We start from the raw sequence: 25,928 nt of genomic DNA on the forward strand, positions 1-25,928 counted from the left end.
TGTGAAAGTGCACCTCAAACTGCTGAAAGCAAAACTTGTATCACTTGTGTATATTAAGGGGTGTAGGTTGTAGTTGGTCTAAGGACATAGGCAGACAAGGTTCCTTGGGTCAATATGATATCTTTTATCACACCAACTGACCAGTTGAAGTAATATATCTTAGCAAGTTTTCAGGTTTAAAAACCTTTTGTCAGCCTGAGGAAGCATCTGCAGTTGGTGTGTGTGCTCTTCCTGCTTCTTGGGGATGGGGACTTTGGAGCATGAGGGGGACTTTCCTTTGGGCATGCTCCCAGGCTGAGAAGGAACAAAGGCAAGTGGGTGCTGCCTCTTGAGATGCAGCAGCATTACCATGGTGATGAAGCATTTCACTTCCTTGCCCTGGCTGTTCTGCTTTCGGCAGTGCTGGCAGGCAGTATACCTTGGATCATCTGCCACCTCAAAATTATCCCACACTACACTATCCACCAGCTTCTGGGTTGAGGGTGGGGATCCTGCCTTATCCCCCTCCTCACCAGGCAGAGGCACAATAATAGGAGGAGCTGAGCCACCTGTCCCTACAACCTATTCTGAAGTGCCTTCCAGAAGAGACCTGCCTCTAGGGAAACTTTGAGGAGTGTGGTGCACAAACTCAGATTCACCCTCCTGTGGCTACATGTTACTGTAATATGAGCTGGGTACCATGGATGAGAGCCTCATGTTGGGGAGTGACATGCCCTGGACTGGAATATCTTTCAACTGTTTAGAGAATGTTTAAAACTAGTTTCTCGGTCCTGATCCTCAAAGGAAACTTGCAAAACACTTCCCAAAGATGAGCCTATGAACTCCACTTCATCAGCCTCCTGGACACTAAAAATCATGGACTAAATATAGACATTGGATTTATGACACCTTATAACCTGCCTGACAGCTGACTTCCCAGGTACTTCTCCACTATTCATCCCCCTTCTCTCCCCCCACCCAGCCTGTCTCTCACCCATGAACTCCTCAAGCTACATTTTCACTGATTGCCTGCCTTGTATGCGTACCAGCACAGCCTCTGGCTTTTTTACTTTTCATTCTATCCAGGAAAAGCACACATCAACTGCTGAAACTTCCTTAGCTCAATGAAAGGTTTTTGACAAAGGCTTGCTTAAAAATTGTTCTCCAACTATTTAGTTGGTCTAATAAAAGATATTAGATTCACCCAAAGAACCTTGTCTGCCTATGTCCTTAGACCAACACAGCTACAACCTACACCCCTTAAACTAGTTTCAGGTTTTAATCTGTATGTACAATCTAGGAGTTAAGACATGGCTGAGCAATTATTTGGGCTGGTGGTCCACTTAAGGAGTTTTGGTTAGCTGCTGAGAGCTGGTGGGTGTGCTGCTGACCCAGCCTTAGCCCACTGTCTTGGCTGTTTGCATGCCTGCCATGAGGAGGTGGCATGTTAGGAGATGCCAGTTGATCCTATCCTATCTAGCTGCAGGCCTGTTCACCCCATACCCACTGCCAGGGGCACCAGATGGATCAGGCAGGTGGGTAGGTGGGGTCTCCATGAACCCAAGTGGGCATGGCACATTTGGCCAGCTGGATGAGATAGGGCTGCAAGTGGGTGGGGAGTGGCATCTAGGAGTGGGAGAGGCAGATGGAGCTGAGGCCAGGATCACAGGATGATAAAGCATGGGGTCCAGGGCAGAGCTGCAATTCACTTCCCAAATGGGGACCCTGCCCACCCATTCCATCTGGTGCCACCTGTGGTGGGAGCAGGGAGAACAGGTGTGGGCAGATAGACCAGGGTGCCCAGGCTGGGTCTTTTGGCAGTTGTGGAGGCATTCACAATGGCAGCCATAAGGAACCACCACTTTGGGAGCTGCTAGGAAGCCAAGTCCAGTTATCATGCTGCCCCTGTCACCGAGCCCTGCGGACTGTGGGTCCTGGCTTGCTTGACAGCTGTATGCGGATATAGGGCAGGTTGCACTCTGTGCCAGGTAGCACCTCAGCACCTGGGGGCAGCAGAACTGGCTGCACACATCACAAACCAGGCTGCCCCGCTGCTCCTGGGCCAGGTGTGATTGATTCATGTAATTTTCTGAAAGTGTCCCCTAGGTTTTAACTCCATTCTTTCTTACTGGGGGGGAAGAAACTTCTTGGTTTTGACTGTTGGACTGGGCTTTCGAAGTGTGAAGAGGGAGAGGAAGCAGGGCCCTTCTCTAGTGTCTCTCCTTATTCTGGAGGGAGAAGATCACAGAGGGCACCAGGATGTAAGGGACGACATTTCTTTATCTCCTCTTTTTCCTGTAATAGCCTCCTCCTCTAGCATGAAGAAGAGAAAATATATCCATCTTGCTTCAGTGGATCTGAATCTTTGTGGGGTAAATAGATGGGTGTAGAATCAGCAGGAATATGTTGAAATATGAAGAAAATTAAAGCTCAGCAGTTTCCAGAGCAGTAGAAGCCCATCTGAGGACTAGAAACCACTTGAGAGGTATTGCTGATTAGCTAGGGAGAATTGCAACATGGAGGTTGCTATGTTGCTTTGAGTTAAAGGAATAGGAAGTGGTGCAGCTGCTTTTTTTATGGTGCTTCACCCAAGCTAATTAACCCTGCCTTGCAATAGAGTTTATTAGTATAGCTGTATTCACAGTTAAGGGTAGGCAAAATTAATTTGCCTGGGTGCCATGCTATGTGAATATGCCTAGGCTCCTTCCATTTCAAGAAAGAGCTTGTAGTTATTTCCTGAACTAGAAGTGGCATAGCTGAATTTACATTGCACCCTACTGAACTGGTGTCCTCTTATCTGTATCTTCTCAGTAGACATCTGATCCATGTTCTGGTTTAGTATCCACTTTTTTTTTCAAATTCAGCTCAAAAGTTCCATCTCAAGGTCTCTTTGGGACAGACAGAGCCCCAAAATTCAGGATTGTCCCAGACGTTTCAGAATGATTGGTATCTTTGCTTGTCAAGTTATTACCCACCAGAATCTTGGGAAATGATCTATTCCTACCCTGTTTCCCATGCAATATGACAAAGGCATAATTGTCCTGCCTTTTCCTGCTCTATTAAAGTAAGAATTGTTGTGGGTAGTAGAGAACATGATCCTGATTTCCCTATGTGTGCTGTGACCCAGGGCCCTTGGTCACTTTTGCTCTTCTCTAGCTACTATGATCTCTTACCAGCTTGAGCATTTCTTTCTACAGCAACTGATTTTTCACCACTTGTATCCAATTTGTTTCTTCCACAAGAAAGAGCATGTGAGAGTCTTTCAGGTACCACAGTAGCAAGATTTACTGCTCTTCAGGGAAACTTTCTGAGGTTCCTAAAGCTGCATACATTTTATTTTCTTATTAGAACTAGACTTGGCTACTACTGACTCTAACTAGCTCTTATTTGCAAAATAGGGGTTAGAGATGCAAGGGAACATTGAAACACTATGTTCAGAAATACTCTAATTTATAATGTCTCTTTCAAGTGACACAGATTTCAGTTTGCATAGAATCGATTATGTTGCTTGGGTTTCCACCCCTCCTAGTTCATTATCTACATATCATCTCCTGGTTACGTTTATTCCTAGTATAATGTTACTAAAACCATTGATTCCATATCTGAGCAACCTTGGTCCTGACTTCTTTCAATTTGCAGTTATAACATTTCTTCCTAAAGAAAATAGCAGCTAAAATGTTTATGGATGTGTCAGAAACGAACATTTTTTAATGTTCAGAATTTATTGTTCACAATTTATTGTTCTATTTATTTTTCTGGCTTTCTTGCCCTCAGCCATTGTAGATCTTTCCCCCCTTGAGGCTTTTACATTGTATCCTTGCAGAGTTAGGCTCTAATGTAAGGTTACTTGAAAAAAGTCTGTAAAATTAATGGAATTAAAGAGCTTCATTTAGCCTATTCATTTCTTAATTGTTTTTTGCCATATAATGTGTGTGGTTTGTTCTCCTGAAAGCAAAAGACTAATCACACCAACTAGACAAGGCCTAATTCAAGTTTCCAGGCACTGCTTGACCAATGTTCTTCAATTTTATTTTGCAAACCCCCTGCTATTCCAATCATTTGTCTCTCTCGAAAAGAAGCTGCTTCAGTAGTTGCGTCAGGCTACATGGTGGTTTTGCGACAGGACAAGCCAATAGGCTGAGTCAACTACATTCATTCTTTCTTACAGTTTAAACCAGGATTTAAACCTAGACCCATTGTGCCACCTACCTCCTGAACTTTGTTTCTCATTACAAAGTCTTCTAAATGAGGATGGCAAAATATTCTCACCAGCATCAAGAAATACTTCTTAACAAAACTAATATAACATCTGAAATGGCCTATAGTTGTGGACTAGGAAGAATGTGTGCATTTAGCACAGGATGAGAGAGAAAGAATAATAAAGGTGAACTACAATGATCACAAACTCATAAATATCATTTTCACCGAAACTGCCATTTATTCCCTTTCTCCATGCAGGTTTTCCCTTAAATGCAGGTTTTCCCTTAATTTTAGTCCATCTTCTTTATGTTTTAACACTAATTTTGAAAAGGAAAGATAAAGGACATTTTATTGTATTAAAAAGTACCAGAATGTTAGGTAAGTGCTTATATTTATCGCACACATTATAAATGTTTACTTTTATTCAGTAGGTACCTTTTAGAAGAGCTAAACCCATGTATGTTTTATGACTTCATTTGACTGCCTTCCCCTGTAAGTGAAATAATTATATAATAAAGTATACTCTGATACACTAATCTGAAATTACCCAGTACTTTGTAGAACTTTGACATGCTTTGTAATAAATGATTTTTATGTTTAAAATCCCAGGGCTGTCCAGGGATTAGGAACTATGCTCCTCATTTTACTCTTGTCTCTGACTCAGTGCTGAACCAATATCACAGCAGGTGTTGGTGGGGTGGCACAATGCTGCTTGACAAAACGTAGGTCCTAACGACTGTTATAAATAAGTTTGTCATCTGCTATACCCATTGAATTTTTCTCAAGAGTATCATGTGTTAGATCCATTCCTAGCCAAATGCAGATAATTAAAGTCTACCCTCATATATCCCCACTTTAATTTTATCTGGATATTCTTTCCTTCTTCAGATTACATCTTAAACTGTTACATAGTGTTGCTGTATACTAATAAATGGCTGTGACATTGTACAACAGAAGTGACAGTCATGGTTAATACGATTTACTGTTTCTCTATGGTAGTTTAAATTTGTAAAGCACTTAAATTACATATTTATTTTACATAGTGGCATCTAAACTACACATATATACCTATGCAATAGTGAATACATCATCATTTATTACAGTAACTCTCAGCAATCCTAATCAAGGTTAGTGCATTGTGCTGTAAAATAATTGTTACTGCCCTCGGGAACTTACAGCCAAAGATATTCTTCATGTCTTACATTAGCATCTTGCCCTCCTATGAATTGTATCAACATATATTTAACATTACTGATTTAGAAGTTGAGTGGAGGACTGATTTTCCAGCTAGTATAATAGACATCTTTTTGGAGTTGTTGTACACTTTAAATTTTATCATATAGTCTTATTTATGTTTTTTATAGTCAAGTATTGGGGTGTCATCTTAGAGCGCTTACTGGAAAATGTCAGTTCTGTTATGATGATCTCCTGTCACTCTGAAATTTTCCAGCCTTACAGAAATTTCAGTATTTCATGCTCTGGAAAGGGTTCTGGCTCCCTGTTTTGACCTTCTAAGGCAAACCTTCTACTCTGAACCTTTGTTGTTTGTATACAAAGCCTGAAATGTAATACCTTGTCAATTGGGCAGAGTCAGCTTTCTGGAGAAGAGTGCCTTTGTGCGGTGCAAACCTTGTCTGAGACACCATACAGAATCAAGCCTCCCTCTCTGGGAGGTATCAAGTTCCTGTCTTTTGTGAATTAAGCATGGGAAAGGACTGTGGCCCTCACTCACTAGAAAGTTATACTTGCATGTATGGGTACAGGTTGTGCCTTCTACTGAAGTGCTTTTGTTTTGGTGTCACCACTGCCACTTCCAGCCTAGATTTGCTGCTCTCTCTACAGGATTTCAGGAGTTTACAAGTAAATGAGACTAAAGAAGGGGGAAGTAAAACAGGATCAAACTGGTGTTATGTACAGGAAACCCTTGCTATTCATGGGTTCGGCAATCCTGGTTTCAAATATTCACAAATGCTGAACCCACATTTTAAATAAACTTAAAGGAGCTCCTCAGGAGCTCCATGCTTGCCGCCACCATGTTCCCACTGCCACCGCTGCACTCCCACCACCACTGCCATACTCCTGCCATCGCCAGAGCAGCCGTGCTCCCTCCCAGCTGCCAGGGGCACTGCGTTAATGAATGCAGATGGCGTTCCTGAATGCATTGCCTTATTCATGGATTTTGCCATTCACGGGGGATAGGAGAACGTATCCTCTGTGAATGGCGAGGGTCGCCTGTATTTCAATCTTTTGTTACCCATTTCAGGGAGTCAGGTCATATCACATGATTGCTAAACTTGAAGGTTGGGAAGCGTGGATTGCAGTCACAGTGCATATGTGTGCATTGAATAAGTATGCAAGTCTTTGGGCTGTTTATTGTAGTTCAGAGCTAAAAAATATGCTTATTAATTATGTGAATAGTGCTTGCAAAAATATTTTATAATGAGATTCCTTTTAGAAATTCTATATCCATAGAATATATCCAGTGGAGCAAAGACTTTAAACAGCCCTGTGGATGAACCTTAACCATTAAGGAGGGAAGTTGTTTAAGGTTCAGAGATTAGTTTGGTATCTAAGATATTTCAATCCTTGGTCTTCAGCCTAAAGCTACTAGTCATTTTGAATAGGTTGGAGTTTTGTGTAAATAATATTAGTAGGATATCATCCCTCTGAGTAGGAATTCCATGTTTTCAAACTTATGCATGGGGAGTTAGACACATGACTTCAACTAACCAAAAATCCCACATATATTTTAGTCATTGTTGCCAACTTGGAAAACAGTGAACAGATGTAGGTATGAATCAACATATCTTTACAAAATAAATTACTATGTTTACATACACATCTTCTCTTGTTGAATTTAAAAGTATGCAACTATTTACCCTGTCTTAAACAGTAAAAATGACATTGCTGGCACAGTTGTATCTAGTGTGTTAAGCAAAATAGTCAGACTGACACAAATATTTCCTGACATAATGTACATTTTTATCAAGTTGAAGCCACAAGTAACTCTCTGCCACACATTTCTTGTAGAGATTTTCATAAAAGATAGGGAAAATTGTTCACTTGCCAAATTCCTTTCCATTGGAGCTCCAGGGACATGAGAGAGATTAAGTTGAAACATGAGCCCACAACTTCATTTTATATACTTCTGTTTCATTTGGATGTTGTGGTTTCAGTAAGTAGATGATTCACATGATCTAGATGCCACAGTTATGGGTGTAGTGCAAGTATGGATAAAATAAATGCATTTTATTTGTGCTGATTTTTTTATATTACTAGATGACACATGACTTCCTTTTATACTGCACTGTAAGTTTAACCTGATGTCTAATTGTACAGTGAAAAATATATCTCAAGAAAATCTTATGAGTTTTTGGTACAAGCTGTTTAAAAACATTTAGGGGCATTGTAGCAGAAACAGTATAAAATGCATTTAAAAAAAAATTTTTTTAGATATGGGTTTATATCATGGTTCCTTATCTTAAATATATCACGTGCACAGCCACTATAATTTTTGGCGTTTGAACCATCAATAAATAATCTGAACACATTCTGTTTATCCCATGGATGACAATCCAAAATAATGCATAAATAAATAAAACCCACACAACTCTAACTAACCATAATATTTAAAAACAGTATGTGTTCAATTGTCTAAGTCAATATAATTTTTTTCAGAAAGTCCAGGGCATTTGTTTTTAAATGAAGCTTGGTAGCTGGGAAGATGTTATGTTAGAAGTTGATTTCCTCATCATCTTTTGCACAGGTTTAGAAACAGTTCTCTTCTTCAGAAGGAAGGACAGGGCAGAGATAAAAGCCTTCTACCATGAATGGGTAGTGGACTGTCATATGAGCATGGATTTCTTTTAAATATTAGGATAATATGGTTGTGTACCTCATGGCAATGAGGACATGGTTAGGGAAATTACTACAAATGATGCGGAAGCAAAATGTAGATACACTTACTGCCACAAAATCATGAATCCCAGATAATCTCCATCCCAGAATATTAAAAGATTTGGCATGTAAAGTTAGCAAAACCTTCAGCACTGATCTTCAATGAATCTGTCAACTTGGGCATAGTATCCCATGCATAAAGAATAGTAAATGTAATATCTATTTTTTAAAAAGGAGACAGCAGGCATATCTACATGAGACACTTACTGCAGTTGCCTAATTAGCTCTACAGTAAACCATTACTGGTCTACACATGCAGAGCTACTAGGCCAGAATAAACTAATCAAGTCCTCCATAGGTTAATACTGTCAGGTATAAGCAATATCCTACAGTGGAGTTATTTAGTAATCTTGGTATTGGAACTCATTAAATTTGCCAGTGGCATTAAGGTGGGTGGGTATTTCCAATAAACAAGAGACTGGATTGTTATATAAAAAAATGTAGATGTTCTTGTTATATGGAGTATTAGCAATAGTTCGAAGTTTAATGATATAAAATACAAAGTCCTGCACTTACAGAATAATAAAAAGACTTTTAAATATAAACTGGGATTTTATAGATTAGAGCCAATTGGGGAATAGAGACACTTGAGTATATTAGTTAATTATAGGATTACCAGTGTGGTACAACTGTGGAAAAGGCCAATGCAATTCCCTGGTATCTTAGACAGAGACCAGAAATATTAGCATCATTGTACAATGTATTGATAGAATCCCATTTGACTATTGTATGTGGTTCTGGTCATCAGTATTAAAAAGAAAATCAGACTAGATGCAGAAAAGGGCTACCTAGAGTATTAAGGGAATAGAGACCTTACCTTATGAAAGAAGGTGCTTAGATGGCTTAGTTTAACAAAACAAAGACTGAGAAAAAGTATTATCGTTTTTTAATAATACATTTATAAGGTTAATAATAGGAAGAAAAGGCTGTGAACAAGTATTTGCCACACATAGTCTAGGTTTAGGCAACTTACTTTAAACTGCCTAAAACTGGACCAGGAGCAGCATGGGCAGCCCTAAGTAACTTAGGATGGGGAGACGGGCTGGGGAATTGGGTGGTGGGTGGGGAGAATGGGGCTGAGAAGTCCACAGTTGTGGGAGGTGGGTCTGCAGGGGTGGAGGATTGACAAGTCTATGAGCTGGTGTACCTACTGGGGCATTCCAGTCAGGGATGGTGTTAAAGGATTAAAAATAGGCTGGTCAGAGTCTGGTGAGTAAGAAACTACAACCCTAGAGCTGTGGCCTTTCCAACCCTGTGGCTGTGCTACACATTCAGGTTAACCTTTGTTGATCTAAGTTAATGCACCTCCTGTGGTTCAGTAACTTAGATCAGATGTATAATTTTTTTGGCTGAATTAAACCCTCCAAATGCCTGCATGAGTTGACATTTAGATTAACCTAACCCTGGTGATATCAAACTTAATGTAATGCTTGTATGTACCCAAAATTTTGAAGGCTAAAAATTAACATTGGCTCAAACTGTCTGTGAACAAATTTAGATAAGAAATTTACTATCAAACAAGAAAAGATGTGAAATGGTCCTGTCAGCAAAATACTGAGGACAAAAGACATGAAAACTTAAGAATAAATTAATTTAATGAAGGGATAATATGATTGGATAGGGAGTTCTTTGTTCAGAAACCAGTTTGTGTGTCCCCTGGCATCTTGTGTTTTCAATCTTCCCATTATGCTTCAGGACTTTTGCTAGTTGACTGTCAGGGCTAGGGAGGATGTTTCACCTCCCATGGATGCTACTGGCTTCTGAGTTTTTTCCATGCTCCTTTGTGTGAAATTCTGGGACACTGATCAAAGTTCAAGCTGGAGCGTTTTGACTTAGGTACGCTGCTGGTAGTTAGAAAACTGAGGGGCTATAGAACTATAGAAACTATAGGCCCATTAGTTTTACCTCAGTCCTGGGGAAGCTTTTTGAGAAAATTATCCAGGAGCACATCTGCAGGGGACCAGCAGGGGAGATTATGTTTAGGGGGAATTAACATGGGTTCATTAGAGGCAGGTCCTGTCAGACCAACCTGGTGGCCTTCTATGACCAGGTTACAAAAGCCTTGGATGCAGGTGTCGCGGTGGACATAGTCTTTCTGGACTTCAGGAAGACCTTCAACACTGTCTCTCACCCCAACCTCATTAAAACATTAGGCGACTGTGGTGTCGATGCCTACATAGTCAGATGGGTCACAAATTGGCTGAAGGGCTGCACCCAGAGAGTGGTGGTGGATGGGTCATTTTTGACCTGGATGGATGGGGCAGTGGGGTTCCCCAGGGCTTGGTCCTTGGGCCCGCACCGTTCAATATCTTCATCACCAACTTGGACAAGGGGGTGAAAAGAACCTTGTTCAAGTTTGCAGATGACACTAAGATGTGGGGAGAATTGAGCACGCTAGAAGAGAGGGACAGGCTACAACTAGATCTGGACAGGTTACAGAGGTAGGCGGATGAGAATAGAATGGGATTCAATATGGACAAGTGCAAGGTATTCCACCTGGGGTGGGGAAGAACCAGCAGCATACCTACAAGCTGGGTAACTCCCTTCTCATCAGTGCAAAAGCAGAAAAGGATCTTGGAGTCAGTATTGATTCCAAGATGAACATGGGCTGCCAATGTGGGGACGAGGTCAGGAAGGCTAACTGCACCTTGTCATGTATTCATAGATGCATCACGAGCAGGTCCAAGGAGGTGATCCTCCCTCTCTATGCGACACTGGTCAGGCCACAGTTGGAGTACTGTGTCCAGTTCTGGGCACCAAACTTCAGGAGGGATGTGGATAGCAGCGAGAGGGTCCAGAGGAGGGGCTCTGGGACCTGATCAGGGGACAACAGGGCAGGCCCTACGAGGAGGGGCTATGGGACCTGAACCTGTTCAGCCTCCACTAAAGAAGGCTGAGAGGTGATCTGGTGGCCGCCTACAAACTTGTCAAGGGGGACTAGCAGGCAATGAGGGAGTCCCTGTTCCCCCATGCACTACCGGGAGTAACAAGGAATAATGGCCATAAGCTGACTGAGACTAGATTCAGGCTAGATATCAGGAGGCACTACTTCATGGTCAGGACAGCAGCTGGAACCAGCTTCCAAGGGAGGTGGTGCTTGCCCCTACCTTGGGGGTCTTCAAAAGGAGGCTAAACAATCAACTAGCCAGCGTCATTTGACCCCAGCATCCTTTCCTGCCCATGGCAGAGGGTCAGACTTGATGATCTACCTAGGTCCCTTCCGACCCTCCAAACTATGAAACTATGAAACCCACCTGTAGTGTCTGTTACATACATTGGAAGAACTGAATCCCTTGAGAGTCTACAGTGGATGCCCTGCAATGGATCCTTCTTTCTGAAGTTTAATTTATTGTACTGTCTTTAGTTTGTTAGAGTATAAGTATCCTGTAATCAAAGGAGTTGTATTTTCTTCCTGTATCACCCAGAATGTTGTAGGTAGCCTATAAATATTGATACATATCTTTCCTAGAATGAAGTTTTGGTACTTTGCTTGAAATATTATCATTGAGTTCTGAGTATCAATGGGGATATTGTGCCTCACCCATTATATTCTTAAGCCTTTATTAAATAACAGGAAGTGTGTCATCTGAGTTCTGCCTAGACCCATCTGAGTGTGGTGACATGAACAAGTTGCAATTTATAAAGCTAGGGTGTGAACTTAGGGTGGAATTTTCCTTTGCAGCATTTAAAATGCAATCTTTTTAGCTTTCAGAAACGAAACTTACCCAGAGGGAGTGATTCCCTTTCCCAGGTAGTGTGGATTTGTTAATTGGCACATAAGACATTTATACACATAAATTTTTGTCACATGATGCTCCAGAGATCCACTGCTTTAGAGCAGACTCTATTAATCAAGATGCTCCACATGCGAACTGATGCGCACTGCGGTGTGCTGCATGCAGTTGTATAAGCAGTGAAATGTACACAAAAAATGGTGGCGGTGTGCTTCTGAATGAAAGCACCTTCTATGTGTTTTAGTTCAAAAGCATGCTGTTGCCATTTTCTCAGCACTAACGCACATTTTGCCACTTATACAATTACAAGTGATGTAGCGCTGGGTGCTTTTCAAAGCACCCGCTGCTGCAGAGCTTCCATGTGTAAAAAGGCCCATATAGACTGCACATGTGTGGCACATGCACTGGCTGTACATATGTGTCCATATATATACAACTGTTGTGGGCATAAGTTCCAAAACAGTAGGTGGCCAGAAACACATGGCTAATAGGCGTTAGATTCAGGAGGAAGAGGAGAGGCCCTCCTATAGCTGTGTGGCCCTCCTATAGCTCCTATACAGTTCCAAAAGCTGTGTGGTTGGGCCCAACGCAGGAAACCAAACACGTGGTTTATAGGCCCCTCCTTGCCTAAAGGAGGTTGGAAACTGTGTCTCTGACTACCCATAATAGTGTTGTGTGGCAGATTATGGTCTGTCCACTGCTGCTACCCAGGTTGCAGAAGCTGCTTTTTATACTTCTGGCTTTCTGTTGTGGGGGCCATGAATAACCAGCTTCAAAGGAATGTCAGGCAGGTTTTTTAATAATGATTGGTTGTATGGTAGTTAGAGAACAGTTCTGGGAAGTAGGAGATGTAGACTCAAACTCATTTTGGGTGAAGAGATGTAGGACCTGCGTCTCTTACTTTTGGGCGAGTACCCTAACATACCCGCCTTATCCTGCAGTCATTTTTTTCCAAGGTGTGCACATACATGTGCATGTTAAAAGAGCTTCACTGGACCAAATGTAACTGGGGACCAAAAATGGTGAGCTAGAAATGTTAGTGTGTTATTTACTCTGAGAACTATCTGCATGCATTCATGCTCATACCACCTGGTAAATACAAGGCAGCTTGGCCCATTTTCATTGAGTGATAAGCTATCTCACATTTACAGTGGGATGCGTGTGTACATAATGAGTAGTTTCCACAGGGAAGCTAACATACTGAAAGTTCATTGTAGTTTAACTTATGGTAACTTCTTTGTGTAGCCTTAATCTAATACAGTTTTTATGACACCATAAAAACATGTAACAACAATCACATCTAATACACAGTGCAGAAATCAGATTGAAACAAACACAAGAGAGCAGTACTTATAAACTGAAATAATATTTGAAATATACAGGATTTGGGGCTGTATGTGGCATGCACATTACCAAGTGAGAAAAATATAGAAATCTATACCACAGTTGGAAATAAAAATCTACTGATAAACTATATTATTTGGGTTTAGGACAGTCATTTTGAAAATGACATGTTATTTTCACAGGAGCTATACCATCACTTCTTATTATATATCTATATTTATATATCACTTACAGTAGAATCTAGTTAATCCACACTTTGCTAAACTGGGTACCTTGTAATCCTCAAGAAAACTGGCAGCCTCTTACCAACCATCAATAAAAATGTAATAGCTAATGCTGTGGTTAGGTCTCACATCACTAAGCTTCATTGTTTTTAAAAAATAGTGTAGATCACACTTACTAATTTGCTAAGGATTGCTACCACAAATAACTAAAACTAAATGCCATCTGACAAAATTAATTTGTAATATGATCTCTAGGATTTTTATTTTTCACTTAATAAAAAGTAGTCATTCAGAGTGGAGTCTGTTATTTTATTTATGTAATTTAGCAAGAATAGAGATATATAACTGAATCTACTTACCATGACAGTTTTGCAGGTGGAGTACATAGGAAAAGTACTTAATTTAGAGTTGTTAATTGTCACAGTGAAACTCTTTTGTACATTTGCCATTTCCACCAACATATTCTTCTGCTAAGATGAACTTAAGAATCTCCTTGTCCCCCAACTCTCTCAACATATATACACACACAATATAATATAATATAATATAATATAATATAATAGTCTATGTGGTAAATTTTAATGCCATTTCTCATCTTGCTACCAATCCCACTGAAGTCAATTTATTTATTCCTGGAACAAGATGCTACTTGTGGCAAGTGAAGAAATAGGAATCCCACTCTAAATGTGTAAGGACCTCATTCTGTCAGCCACTGAAGCTCGATTGGTATAATAGAATAGGAGATCATGGGGAATATTCTGACTGTTAATGGATCCAGTCACCTTATATTTGCAGGTGACTGTTTGAAGAACATTCATGTTGCCTTCTGATTTTCAAGTACATAACTATTTTTTAAGAGTACATTTAAGAATTGACAAAGTAGCTATAAAACAACATACAAGGCCAAAGTAGAGGTATATAACAACACTCAGCCAAAAGAGAAATTAGAGAGTTGTAAATGTGTGTGTCCTCTGAAGTACATAGTGTTTTGCTTTACTTTCCTACCACTCCTATCACAGCTTTCCAGTATCTTCAAATACTGCTATGTTAATTCAGAAACACCGAACAAAAGAGAACCAGAATAAATCACCTTCCTTACTGGCAGAGCTTTAAATACCAGCTTAATTGGTGCAGGGACAGGCCTTCTCAAGTGTAAAGTCTGTGTTTTGTTTAATTTGATTGCCAGTTTCTGCCTGCTGCTTCTGACTTACGTTTTTTTTCTCTTCTCTCTTATTTCTCTCAACAGAAAGCTGACCTTGCAGTTGCTCCTCTGGCCATTACGTATGTTCGAGAGAAGGTCATCGACTTCTCCAAGCCCTTTATGACTCTTGGAATAAGTATTTTGTACCGCAAGCCCAATGGTACAAACCCGGGCGTCTTCTCCTTCCTGAATCCTCTCTCCCCTGATATCTGGATGTATATTCTGCTGGCTTACTTGGGTGTCAGTTGTGTGCTCTTTGTCATAGCCAGGTAACATGTCAACTTTTGTGATTTTTTTGGCAATTGTTATCTTTTTTTTCTCACTAATAATTGTCAAAAGTCACAAATTTTTTTCTTACTTTCATACTCTCATATTTCACTTTGTGGTATACAGAAGAATAATGAATTATTAGGGTTCTCACAATTCTTTACAAAGTATAACACTGCTCTTCTAACTTCAGCATGCTGATTTTGTCACCAAGCAGTCAGTATGCCAGGTGACACTTGCTTTTTATTTACAAACTGAAAGACATTTGCAAGTCCTGTGAAATGTCTTCTCCTCTTTCTATGTGTTTCCTTTACATAGAAAATGACAGTTGTACTGTTTTTATATGATTTAGTTTGGTATTAAAGTTAAGTTAATCACTTTACTGCCTACAGCAAGGTTTATCCCTAACTGCTCAAATTAGCCCTTTAAGTGTAAGAAATATTAGCTTGTTCAGGGTAGTTTGTATTCTCAGGAGGAAAGCAGTGGAATAATTTGTTTAAAATTTTTTACCAGGTAAATGCCCTGAAGTACAACATCTAATTTAAAATGCCAGTCTGGGATGCATTTGAAACTATGCTTAGCTGGGCTTGCTAGGGTCAAGGGCCTCAAAGCTGCAATTATGAAATCATAATGCAATCTAATACATAGTGCTCTCTTGATCTTTAATCATGTTATTTCCCATTTTCTTCAGTATTGTGTTCTCTCTCTCTTAATCTCAACAGCTCCAATAACAGTTCTGGGAAATGGGCGGATGTGGCAATGCTGCCCTCCCACTCTTCTCTTACATGCACCTCATAACTCCCATTGTCAGAAAATCCCATTGTATGTTACCCTTTCACTGCAAGGACTGGAATTAACCCTATGTGCTCACAGAAAGGCACCTTATACCTTGTAACTTTGACTCTTGCTGTGATTACAAAAAATTACAGTCCATTAGAGAAACCAGTAATATCACTTCCTGAAACATCATTTGCAGACTTCTACCATCTTGGTAATCATTTTTAAATCAGTTTATGAATAAAAATGTTTAAATAGATGGCTTTATCCTTATGATTGCCTGGATTTCCCTAAAACTGTTCATCTTCAGCAACTATTTGTATAGCATCTTTTTGTACTGAGAAGAGAAATCTCATCAGTAACAAGGTTTTTATAATTTGATTTTTGGTGCACAGGTGGGCCTCCACAATCTTTTTTCTCCCTGTCTCTATGCCCTTCTTATGCTGGAGTTCATATCAAAGTTCTCTCTCTTCCTTTGATACTATCAGTTTCTTTTGTAGAGGTTGTGTCTGTTCTTTGACAGATAGAAAGGTAGTAATTGTGGATGCTGCTGATGCTTCATAAGTAATTCAGCAACAGCTACAGAAATCATATAGATGACACAATGAAATACTTGTTCCATTTTGTAAAGAATAACTTCACTTATGTGCCTTCTTTAAAAGGCTGTTTTAAACCACCAAGCACTTACATTAGTATTTCCTGAAGGCATAAGAGACCTTAGTGGATTATATAAACTATTTATAGCTTTATTTCTGAGAGAGTCCTTTTATAGAGATAGTTCTGAACACACTATATGTTATAGTTTAGTATATGTGCACAAACAATATATTGGGAGGGGGAACTTTTCATGCAAAATATTTTATGTATAGGTCCAAAAACTCTCACTTTGCCACTACAAGGACTTTTTTTAGTGTAATGCACAATCCTTTAAGCAATCGTCTCCCATTAATTTTACTACGAGCTATGTGGCTGAATTCTTACTCACCACTCTGAAAATATGTCCTACTATATCGTATTGTAAAGATGCATTTTCTGAATCTACAGACACATTATTATTTTTTCAGAAACTTTTTTTTATTATGCTATTCAGTCACTCTATCTCAGTCACTGAACTGGGAAGAATGTTTATTACCAAACAGAAACACCACATAGTAAAGTATTATTGCTGAACTTTTTTCATGTGTTAGTTTCTGGACTGGCACTATAAAATCCTGATGTACTTGAAAGCATTATCTTTGTCATAAAATAGTATAAAAATATACTACACTGACTAGAGGGTTGTTTACAGGTAGGGTTTTGTGTAAAATATCTGTTTATATCCAAGTTTACATCAGTCTTCAGAACTAGAGGTAAAATTTCAGCATCTGCTAACTTGCTCACTCACATATCAGTACAAATCAAAGATGTAGGCAAGTGTAAGAAAGGATACTTGTTTCTTAAAACAGTAAATCTGTTTTGTTTTAACAATAGATATATGTCCTAGCTTTCCTAACCTAGTCATTTACACACGGAAATATATCTACACGATAATTTCTTGACAATAGTAAAGATAGCACAATGTAAATTACAAAGAAATAAAACAGCAGATTTACAAAAGTAATGTTTTCCTGTTTACATTGTAGAGCATATATTGTGTCTGACATATTATAGTGACACAATACAGCATACATTATGGAATGTGTGTTTTCATTATAGTATACAGTACAGTGTAGGTGATGCCTTGTGTAATATATAGAATTTATGTGAACCACGTGCACTTCAGTCATCAAAGTCAGGGCCTATATGGTACCAAATTACTAGGTTCCATCTAGATTCCCTTTGTAAAAAAAAAAGATTTGGTTTCATAGCAACCCAGCTGTAATGAATGCCTGAGTCCCAGTATTTTATAATAATTGTTGTGTGTTTCACAATAAGGTATGTGCATGTTTGAAGCAGTGTGTAGAGTTTAGTGTATCTTTCATGGTAAAACACAGGTAATTACAGCTCATCAGACTTCTCACTGTGAATCATTATTTGTTAGATTTAGTCCTTTTTTGTTTGTAAACTGTTCCATGAACAGGTCGTGATTTTATTTTATTTTTTTGAATTCATAAATACTCGAATAGGCTTTATATTGCTTGCCAACCTGAAAAACTTTCTTGCATTTTTGCAAAACATACTACATGCTACATTTGAAACTCACTATATGTGAGTTTCACTACATGTGACTCACTAAAGGGGGTCACTCAGGGCATGTAATATATATTATTTTCTCTGGTTGGATGGCACAGCTTTAACTAATAGGAAAGAAAATGGGAAAAAGCAATATAGGGTTTGAGTGGCTTGGGAAGTGGATAAGTAAAAAGTGACAAAGATAAATCCTAGGAATTTTTCAGTCTTTACCTGTCCTCTTTTTCACAGCAAAGAATAGTATAGCTTGTAGCACACGTGGAATCCAGACTTCAATAACTGTCCCACATATTTTATTCACAAGACCAAAAACCAGATTTACCAGCTATCTAGCAGACCTTTTTGTCTGAATTATCTCTGTCATAATCACAACAAATAACTTTGTGTGTATGCAAACATACAGATGCAGCTTCATACAAGTCTCAAAATGCTCATTTTGAAAGCTGAATAAAAACCCTTTTTCTTTCTAATGTCATTGATAGCAACTTCATAGTAGCTTACCTGGTATTTTTAACTTATCAAAGCAGGATCCTGCTTTCCCTACTTTTCATGTTTTTTAACTCTATCTTGTTCTTCTCTCCCAGAAAAACCCTATCTCACCCCTTGGTTTTGTTATTTCTGAGATTGTTCAACAGCTTGCATAAAGGAGGAAAATAATCCTCATTGATGTTGAAGTACTTAACCAGCTCGTCATGTCTTCATCACTAGCTCTTGTTTCCTGTCTATCTGTCCCACAGATCTGCTGCATAAAAAATACAGTAAGAAACTTCTCCAAATGATCAGTTAGAACAATACACCATGTTTTAACTGGTATTTAAATAAAACAATTAACCCTCCCCTTCACTTTAATATTGCTGTAAACATCTTGTATCTCCAGAAACATAATTGTGGATATGGAAAATCTGTCATTTTTTCACTGCCCTGTATCATTAATTCCCTTAAAAATAAGTCATTTTGTACATTTAAAATTATAATAAACCAATATGTTTTTATAGAATGACAAAATAATAATAATAATTTTATTGTGCAACTATTAACTTTAACTCCTAGCTCTAGAGTCCATATAATTTGTGTTAGATGTCTTATTGGGATGTCTGAAAACCATATAATTTGAAGGTTCTGTATCTATTATCTCTGATGGGGGGCCATAGCAGACAGTGCTCTTCTCTTGAATAGCAATTAGTGATAGCTTGGTCATCTCAGTCACTGTGGCTATTGAATCTGAATACGTGAAGAACTTTGTCTCTTTCTTGCCCCTTTCTGTCTGACAGCTCATCACTGATTACTTGGTGTCCTTGACACTGAAATTACTTCATCTCTTTGAGTTTGAAAATCACCTGCCAGCTCTGTTTTCTGGTGGCAACTATAATGGGTTTCTGACTGTATCTGGCTATCTATGTCTTCATTTGATACAGCTGATATTTCATTTGATTCAAATAACATTATCTTCTCAAAACTGTGCTTGTTTTTTATTGGGGGGGTGGTGGAGGTGATCAGTATTCTTACTTAATTTTGAATTGAGGGATGATTAAGAAGAACTGAAATATTCCAGTAAAATATTTTTGAATTTTATATATAACCTTTTCTACTGAACAAGTGGCCTTCTCACTGACTAGCATTTCTCTAACTAGTTATATCCAGGGAGATTTCTTGCCAGGATTCTGCCTCCTGGGTACGTAACCTTGTTCCGAGTTTTCTAATTACCTACTCCTGATTTCATGTTTTCCTTAGAAATCCTATATGCACTTTTGTGTGCATTCTTTCAACTAGTGTAGATAAAACAGTTGTTGCCTTGTTTATTCCCTGCAAAGTCTAGTAAGTTATCTGAAGACTGAATGAAGATTACCCACACAACAGGGAATGTGGAGAATAACCAATTTCACTCTTCATACACTAAAAAACATATGCTACTTGGTTTAAGTGTTTTTTCCAGATAGACTCTTGTTCCTCACTCTATCAATAATGTTTTGTTACTTGTCGGATTAGATTTCCTCTTGAGTGGTAAGCTGTGGTATGAGAGTTTTGTAGTCCACAATTGGCATGGTCTCTCATACAATTAATTCTTAAATGATATAACTAGGCAGCTTTTTCAGGAAATCTATACTGAAGGTTAAAGTCTCTGGATATTCATTGGCAGCTTGCTGGATGTTAGTAATTCTCTGCAAATTTAGTAAAGGGACCAGCTATCTTTAATGTACATTAATTGTTCTGTTTGCTAACATTTAAGCCTAGGTAACCTCTCAAGGTTGTGGGGCCACCTTTATCTGCCCTTTCTCTGTCTCTCTTGATTGAACCCAGTCAAGTCTGAGATCCCATTCTTGTCCCTTCTTGAGTTGAAATCATGCATTGTCTTTCTCTTGAACCAGATCCTGAGCTGCAGTATGTTATGGTTGAAGTCGGCTTACCTTGACAAGTATTCTTTGGTGACCAGCAGCAAATGAAGGGACCGAACAGCCCTCTCAAAGAAAACTATTATTTGATAGTAAAAGTTGGAATTAAATATAACTTAGAACCAAAAAGGTTTTAAAACAATAAAAAAAGTTAAAACACATGTTTTATTCAAATCCTCCAACTCTTTGAAGCAGCTTTAGATAGCCTAGCTTTTTCAGACTCAAGTAGTTCCCTGAGAAATGTATCTCCCCAGAGAAAGTGTGTAACCTTTTAGATGTTGTCAGTCCTTTTGTTCTCTCTTCCAAACCTTTTTACCCTATTGGCTTGATAAGCCTCATGAAGAGGCTGCATCAACATCTTTCAGCTAATTGCTCTCTTGGCTTTTAACAACTAGAGTTGGTTAAAAAATAGTAGCATTTTTTAATTGAAAAGCACTAGTTTTGTCATAATGAAAGCATCAGAAAATATGCCACTGTTGAAAAAGGTTTTTATTTTTTTTTAATTAAATGTGTTTTGAAACAAAAGTTTTTGACTTTGGACTTTAAATTTGATAAAATCTGAGAAATTTGTTTCAGTAATGTTTAATCTGCTTTGGGTTTGTGTTGGTGTTAATACAAATAATTCGCAATTATATTTTATATTAATAATGGCATCTCTAAAAATAAAATAAAAATAACAACATCCATTACTGAATAAGATTTCAGAACTCTAAAACAAAATTTGGGGATTCCAAAAAAATGCAATTTGTGTTTTTCAGATAATTAGCTGAGGTTTTGTTTTTCAAAACAACAACAAATATCAGAGCTGTTTTCTGGAATAATGTTTGGTAATTAATTCCTTAAGTAAATCTGTTGGTGCAAATAATTTTCTGGAACCTACCTATTTATGCAAGAGTTCTTGCTTTTTTATTGACATTTCTCTCATTTTATTACCAGGAATCTTGTCATCTCTCTTCTACTGACTTGTCCATTTCTGTTCCTGTGGTCTTGTGTTCAGGATAGATTTCCCTACGCTTGAGACCACATACTGCACAGTGCTGTTTTATTTTTTTCTGTGATTCTGACATACCCAGGCTCTTTATCATTCTAAATGGTAAAACAGTGTAATATAGTATGAGATGGGTACAGTAAAATACTTAATTACATGAATAGTCTCATTTACTTCATTGAGATTATTTAGTTGTTCCTAAATTAACCAGTGTAGCAATTTCAGTCAGGGATTTTAACATCCCAAATGTTTTTGACCTGAAGATAATTCTTACAATTTACTCTCTTCCCAGTGAAAGTCTTATTTGTTGCTTTTCATCCAAAGCTTCAAGATGCAAAATAAATCCCTGCTCAGTCTAAGGGGATTTCGGTATCAGAATTGCAAACTGACAAGTCTCTAAATCTACTGGCCACTTTTTCTTCCTCAGACTTTCTGAGCTGAAAACAAGTGACAAGAGTTTATTTTCCTTTCTTTCTGCCTTTCCCCTATCTTATTAGATAATCTTGTATATTCATATAAGACATTAGTAATGTGAGAAAAATATCCTATCAAATGTTCCATAGAATTCATAGTGGAACTTTTTGGACTACTTCTTCTCTCAGTTCAAAGTTGGAAAAAGTAGTTGCTTCATGAAGGGTCCAACAATTGATGTTTGGGATTTTAAGGTTATCACAGAAACTGTGACTATAGTAAAGAGGCACATTTATTAATTATTTTATCCCACTGTTTTGCAATTTCTTAAGTGCTTTCTCACACGTTAGCCAAAACACTTGCTACAATGTCATATAAAAATGGAGTCTATAGATCAGCTTTGGTATGTCTCCGCACTGCACAGTGCTGGAAGGTTGTTGGTCTATTTGTCAACCTGTTAGAGGGTGCAAGATTTACTAAGTTTCCCATGGTGTTACAAGATGGTCAGCTTATGGGCATCATCAGTCAATCAGTGCATGATCAAGTATAGCTAGCGTTCACTTCCCTCCCAATCACAGTATTTTTTGAGAATCTAGGTTACTAATTTTCAGGTTGAATTTCCTTTTACCAGTATGCTGACTAAATAACCCTTCCTTTCCCTACATACAAATTCCAAGACATACTGGGAGCATACTGTTTTCCTCTGTTCTTCAATTGTATGTTCTTCTGTAATTGAAAGGTCAGACACAAGGATGGATTTAAGAATCAGACCAAAACTTTTCTAAGTTTAAACAAGGAGAACTGCTATCTATGCACATGCAAGGCACTTAATTGAGCATGCTGCATTTAGGGGTCAATTGTTTTTATCCTAACTACAAAAACTGTTCTCTTTTTAATCCTCTCACCTTTCCCCTCTCACCACAGAAGACATGGAAGGTGCCAAGAAATCCTAAAGTATTTTTTGAAGACTACAGGTGGAGAAAAAAGGAAAACCTTTTCCTTAAAGGCATTAAGTCTCTGAAGGTTGGCTCTTTAGATCCTTACCCTCATTGGACATGGTATACAGCTCTGGATGAAGAATATATTCCTTTTATTACTTCTTGTAATATAACTTGTTCCTGCCTGATAATTCAAAAAAGGCAAAAAGCTCTCTGCCATTTTGGCCTGAAAGGAAAAAAATATTTCTTGATATGAAAAAACAGATGATTGGTCATACCCACATGACCAGCGTAACATCCTTCAGCTAAAGGGAAAAGAGACAATGCTATAGTAGTAACAAGATCCAAGGAAAACTCACTAAAATTTAAGGGGAAGGTTCCTAGATCCAGTCAGTTCCTAAATCCAATCAGCACTCCTCACCTCCTCATTGACTGGCCAATGTGAGATAGAGAACCTTCTTCTCCAGGCAAACTTCCATATCCACTTCCAACATTCCTGGGTATGAGTTGTTCCCTTTGCTCTGCCTGAAACCCAGAAGAGTTTGTTACCCTTTGCTGCAAGCTGACCAATATTCATCCCTAGTGCTTTGACTGTTATGGGGAGGGACAATAGAGATATAAGGCTGCAGAAATGAAGTAGTGTTTGCAAATTTTTGCATCATCTGTTTCTATTTCTGGTCAAATAGCTGGAACTTTTTGTTCTGCACATTATGTTTGAATCACAAAGCCAACTAGGTTATCATAATCTTCTGAACTACTATTTGTAAAATCAATTTCTGGTGCTTTCTCTATGGATTCAGCTGATCAGAATTTGAGTTTTCATGTCAGAGACTTGAGTCCTGAACCTATATTCTGTGCATAGTTGTTTCTTTCAAAATCTTTCTATTAAAAAGTTCCTGTGTTACACTGGGTGCTTCTGCATGTTCATTAATATGCTGCAGTTACTGCACATTAAGTTTAGCACTTGCATAACAAAGTACTAAATCAATGCACAGTGACTGCACAGTAGTGCAGGCACATGAGTTTTTACGGAGGCTAACTTGCAGTAGCCTAATACTACTGAGCAGTAGCATATTAGCATGGGTTTTCCCTGGCATGCTACTGGGCAGTGTTATTATGCTATTCAACAGTTAGTGTCTAGTGTAGACATAGCTACTGAATACCATCACATGCAGCTCAAATGGCTCATTACTTACCAGCAACAGAATCTGGATCTCAAAATTAGTCCAAAAGTATGTTCTAAGGCAACCTAACTGAATCTTACTTTAGTCCAGCACTTAGCAACTTGATTCAGTTCACTAGTTGCAATTCAAGATTCCCCTTAAGTCCATTTTCAGAAGTTCAGTAAATAAATCACTACAAGATGCAGAATTCCCCTTCCAATGATTTGGATATCTTATTCCTAGAATTATCTTTGTCAGATTAATTTTTGAGTTGTTTCCATTCAACTGGAGAATCTATTCTTGCTTAAAGTTAGCTTTCCCTTTCAGTCCTTATTATGCCTAGCTGCTAATATTTTCCTCCTAATAATAATGTTGATGGAAGGTTACAGAGAACGTTTATGTTTGGATAGGTTTTATGGTACAGTTTCACTCTATTTACTTTCTCATTTATCACCCTGTAGAAGAATGAGTTACATGCCTATAGGGGCCAACTATTCCATGACTTGCAAACTCCCCTTGAACAGACAGATGATATTCTTTTCAATCTGAAGTTCCAGACACTGTCTTATCAGTTCCTCAGAAAGGATCCAGTGGATCTACCTTACTAGTTGTAATGAGCTCCACCTCCAATGGTGGCAGTGGTGCCCTTTGGCAGCCACCCCAAATATGTTTTGTACTCTTTCTCACAGCTTTATTTTTGCCTCGTGCCTTGATGTTAGTAATTTGGGAGGCAGCCCTAAGACTACTGGAGTTACATCTTAGGTGCCTTATACCACCTTACTCATCATTGGACACCCTCTGCTCGGACCAACCCTTAAAACACTGAATGTTTGGAAGGGCTCAGTTGTGCTCTCTTCCCTCTCTTCCTGGGTCTGCAACCTCCACCCAAACTCAGTTCTCCTTGGACTGCAGTCTCCACACTAAGTCAATTAAAACAAATTTGCAGGAACTCATAGTGTCTCCCTGCTCACTATTAAACCCACCAAATGTCTTGCAGCAAACACAAAGTAATTAATGAAATAATGACTTTTGCTCAGGGTGCATGCATAACACAAACAAAACCCTTCCACTCTTGGCTGGCAATCCAGTGCCAGTTCCTTGGTGGTTCTGAATCAGCAGCCCGTAGCCTTCTCTCAGGAAATGCCTTTCCCTTCTATGATTTGGGCCAAATAAGACAGCACTGGGCTCCTAGGCTCCCTCCCCCCTTTCTACCCCAGCCAGTCATCTGACCTCCATCTTTCATAATGAGACACAAGGGATTTTCATTACCTTATTAGCTGCTTTTGTCCCCACAGACTGGAGCTCTGCACCCCTCTAGCACTGCTTCCTGTCTCTACCATCTAACAGGAGGCTACTATATAATAAAACACCCCTAGTATCTATGCAATAAATGTCATTAAGGTTTCTCTTTACTTTACTTTTTGAAATAGTAAGTTTGATTTCACAGCAGCCTCCATTTTTAGGTTGGTCATCAAGTGGACAGTGAGACTGTCTACCATACCATGTTTAATAACATTATTAATACAAGAAGTCTTCTTGAGTACTGTTTGCCGTCAACTACAGTCATTATTTCACATAGCTCACGGCAGTTTTTTATCTAAAACCCATGGAAGGAGACTTGGAGAATGCTGTATTAAATATCTTGTCATCCCAATATACAGGTATATAAGGATGTTTCATGTATTTACTATGTATTTATTGAGTGTACTGGTTTCCCATTCCCATGTGTTTACTGGTCTTTTTGATGGTTTTCTGTCTTTTTGCTGCAGCTGGGTTACTTTAGGAAAATAGGTGTACATACCTTCAAATTTGCTGTGATAGAGTCACATTTTACACATCTAAGAGTACTCTTAGATTCAAGTAAATACAGTAAACAAAGGTGACCCTGAATGCAAAACAACCCCCAAGTAATTAGATGCTGTACCTAGAAAATTTTATGTATTTGTTATAATTTTTTAGGTATAGAATGTAATTATTGGAAGGTTGTCTTTAATTTATCCATCCTGTAGCGGGGTGGGGCAGTGATGGGAGTATGTGGGGAAATCAAGCAGCTTATGCTTGTCTCTCTGCCACCTCTACCCCCTGTAAATCCCCCCCTTCACTATCCTCATATGTGATTCTAAGATGAGGGAATTTTTTCCTCCCATGTCAAATGTGGTGTGGGAAACCTCATCTTAGAATTGAAT

General features: G+C 38.7%; 1 protein-coding gene across 1 annotated transcript in view; it reads left to right on the plus strand.

The window, feature by feature from the left end:
• Positions 1–25,928, plus strand: part of GRIK2 (glutamate ionotropic receptor kainate type subunit 2) — a 654,323-nt gene that overhangs the window by 412,567 nt on the left and 215,828 nt on the right. The window contains exon 11 of the mRNA XM_019537811.1: positions 14,685–14,908. Within this exon, the coding sequence (XP_019393356.1) occupies positions 14,685–14,908 (224 nt within the window). The remainder of the gene's footprint in view (positions 1–14,684; positions 14,909–25,928) is intronic.

Source organism: Crocodylus porosus, unplaced genomic scaffold (genome assembly GCF_001723895.1).
Source record: "Crocodylus porosus isolate Cpor-Errol unplaced genomic scaffold, CroPor_comp1, whole genome shotgun sequence".
NCBI lineage: Eukaryota > Metazoa > Chordata > Crocodylia > Crocodylidae > Crocodylus > Crocodylus porosus.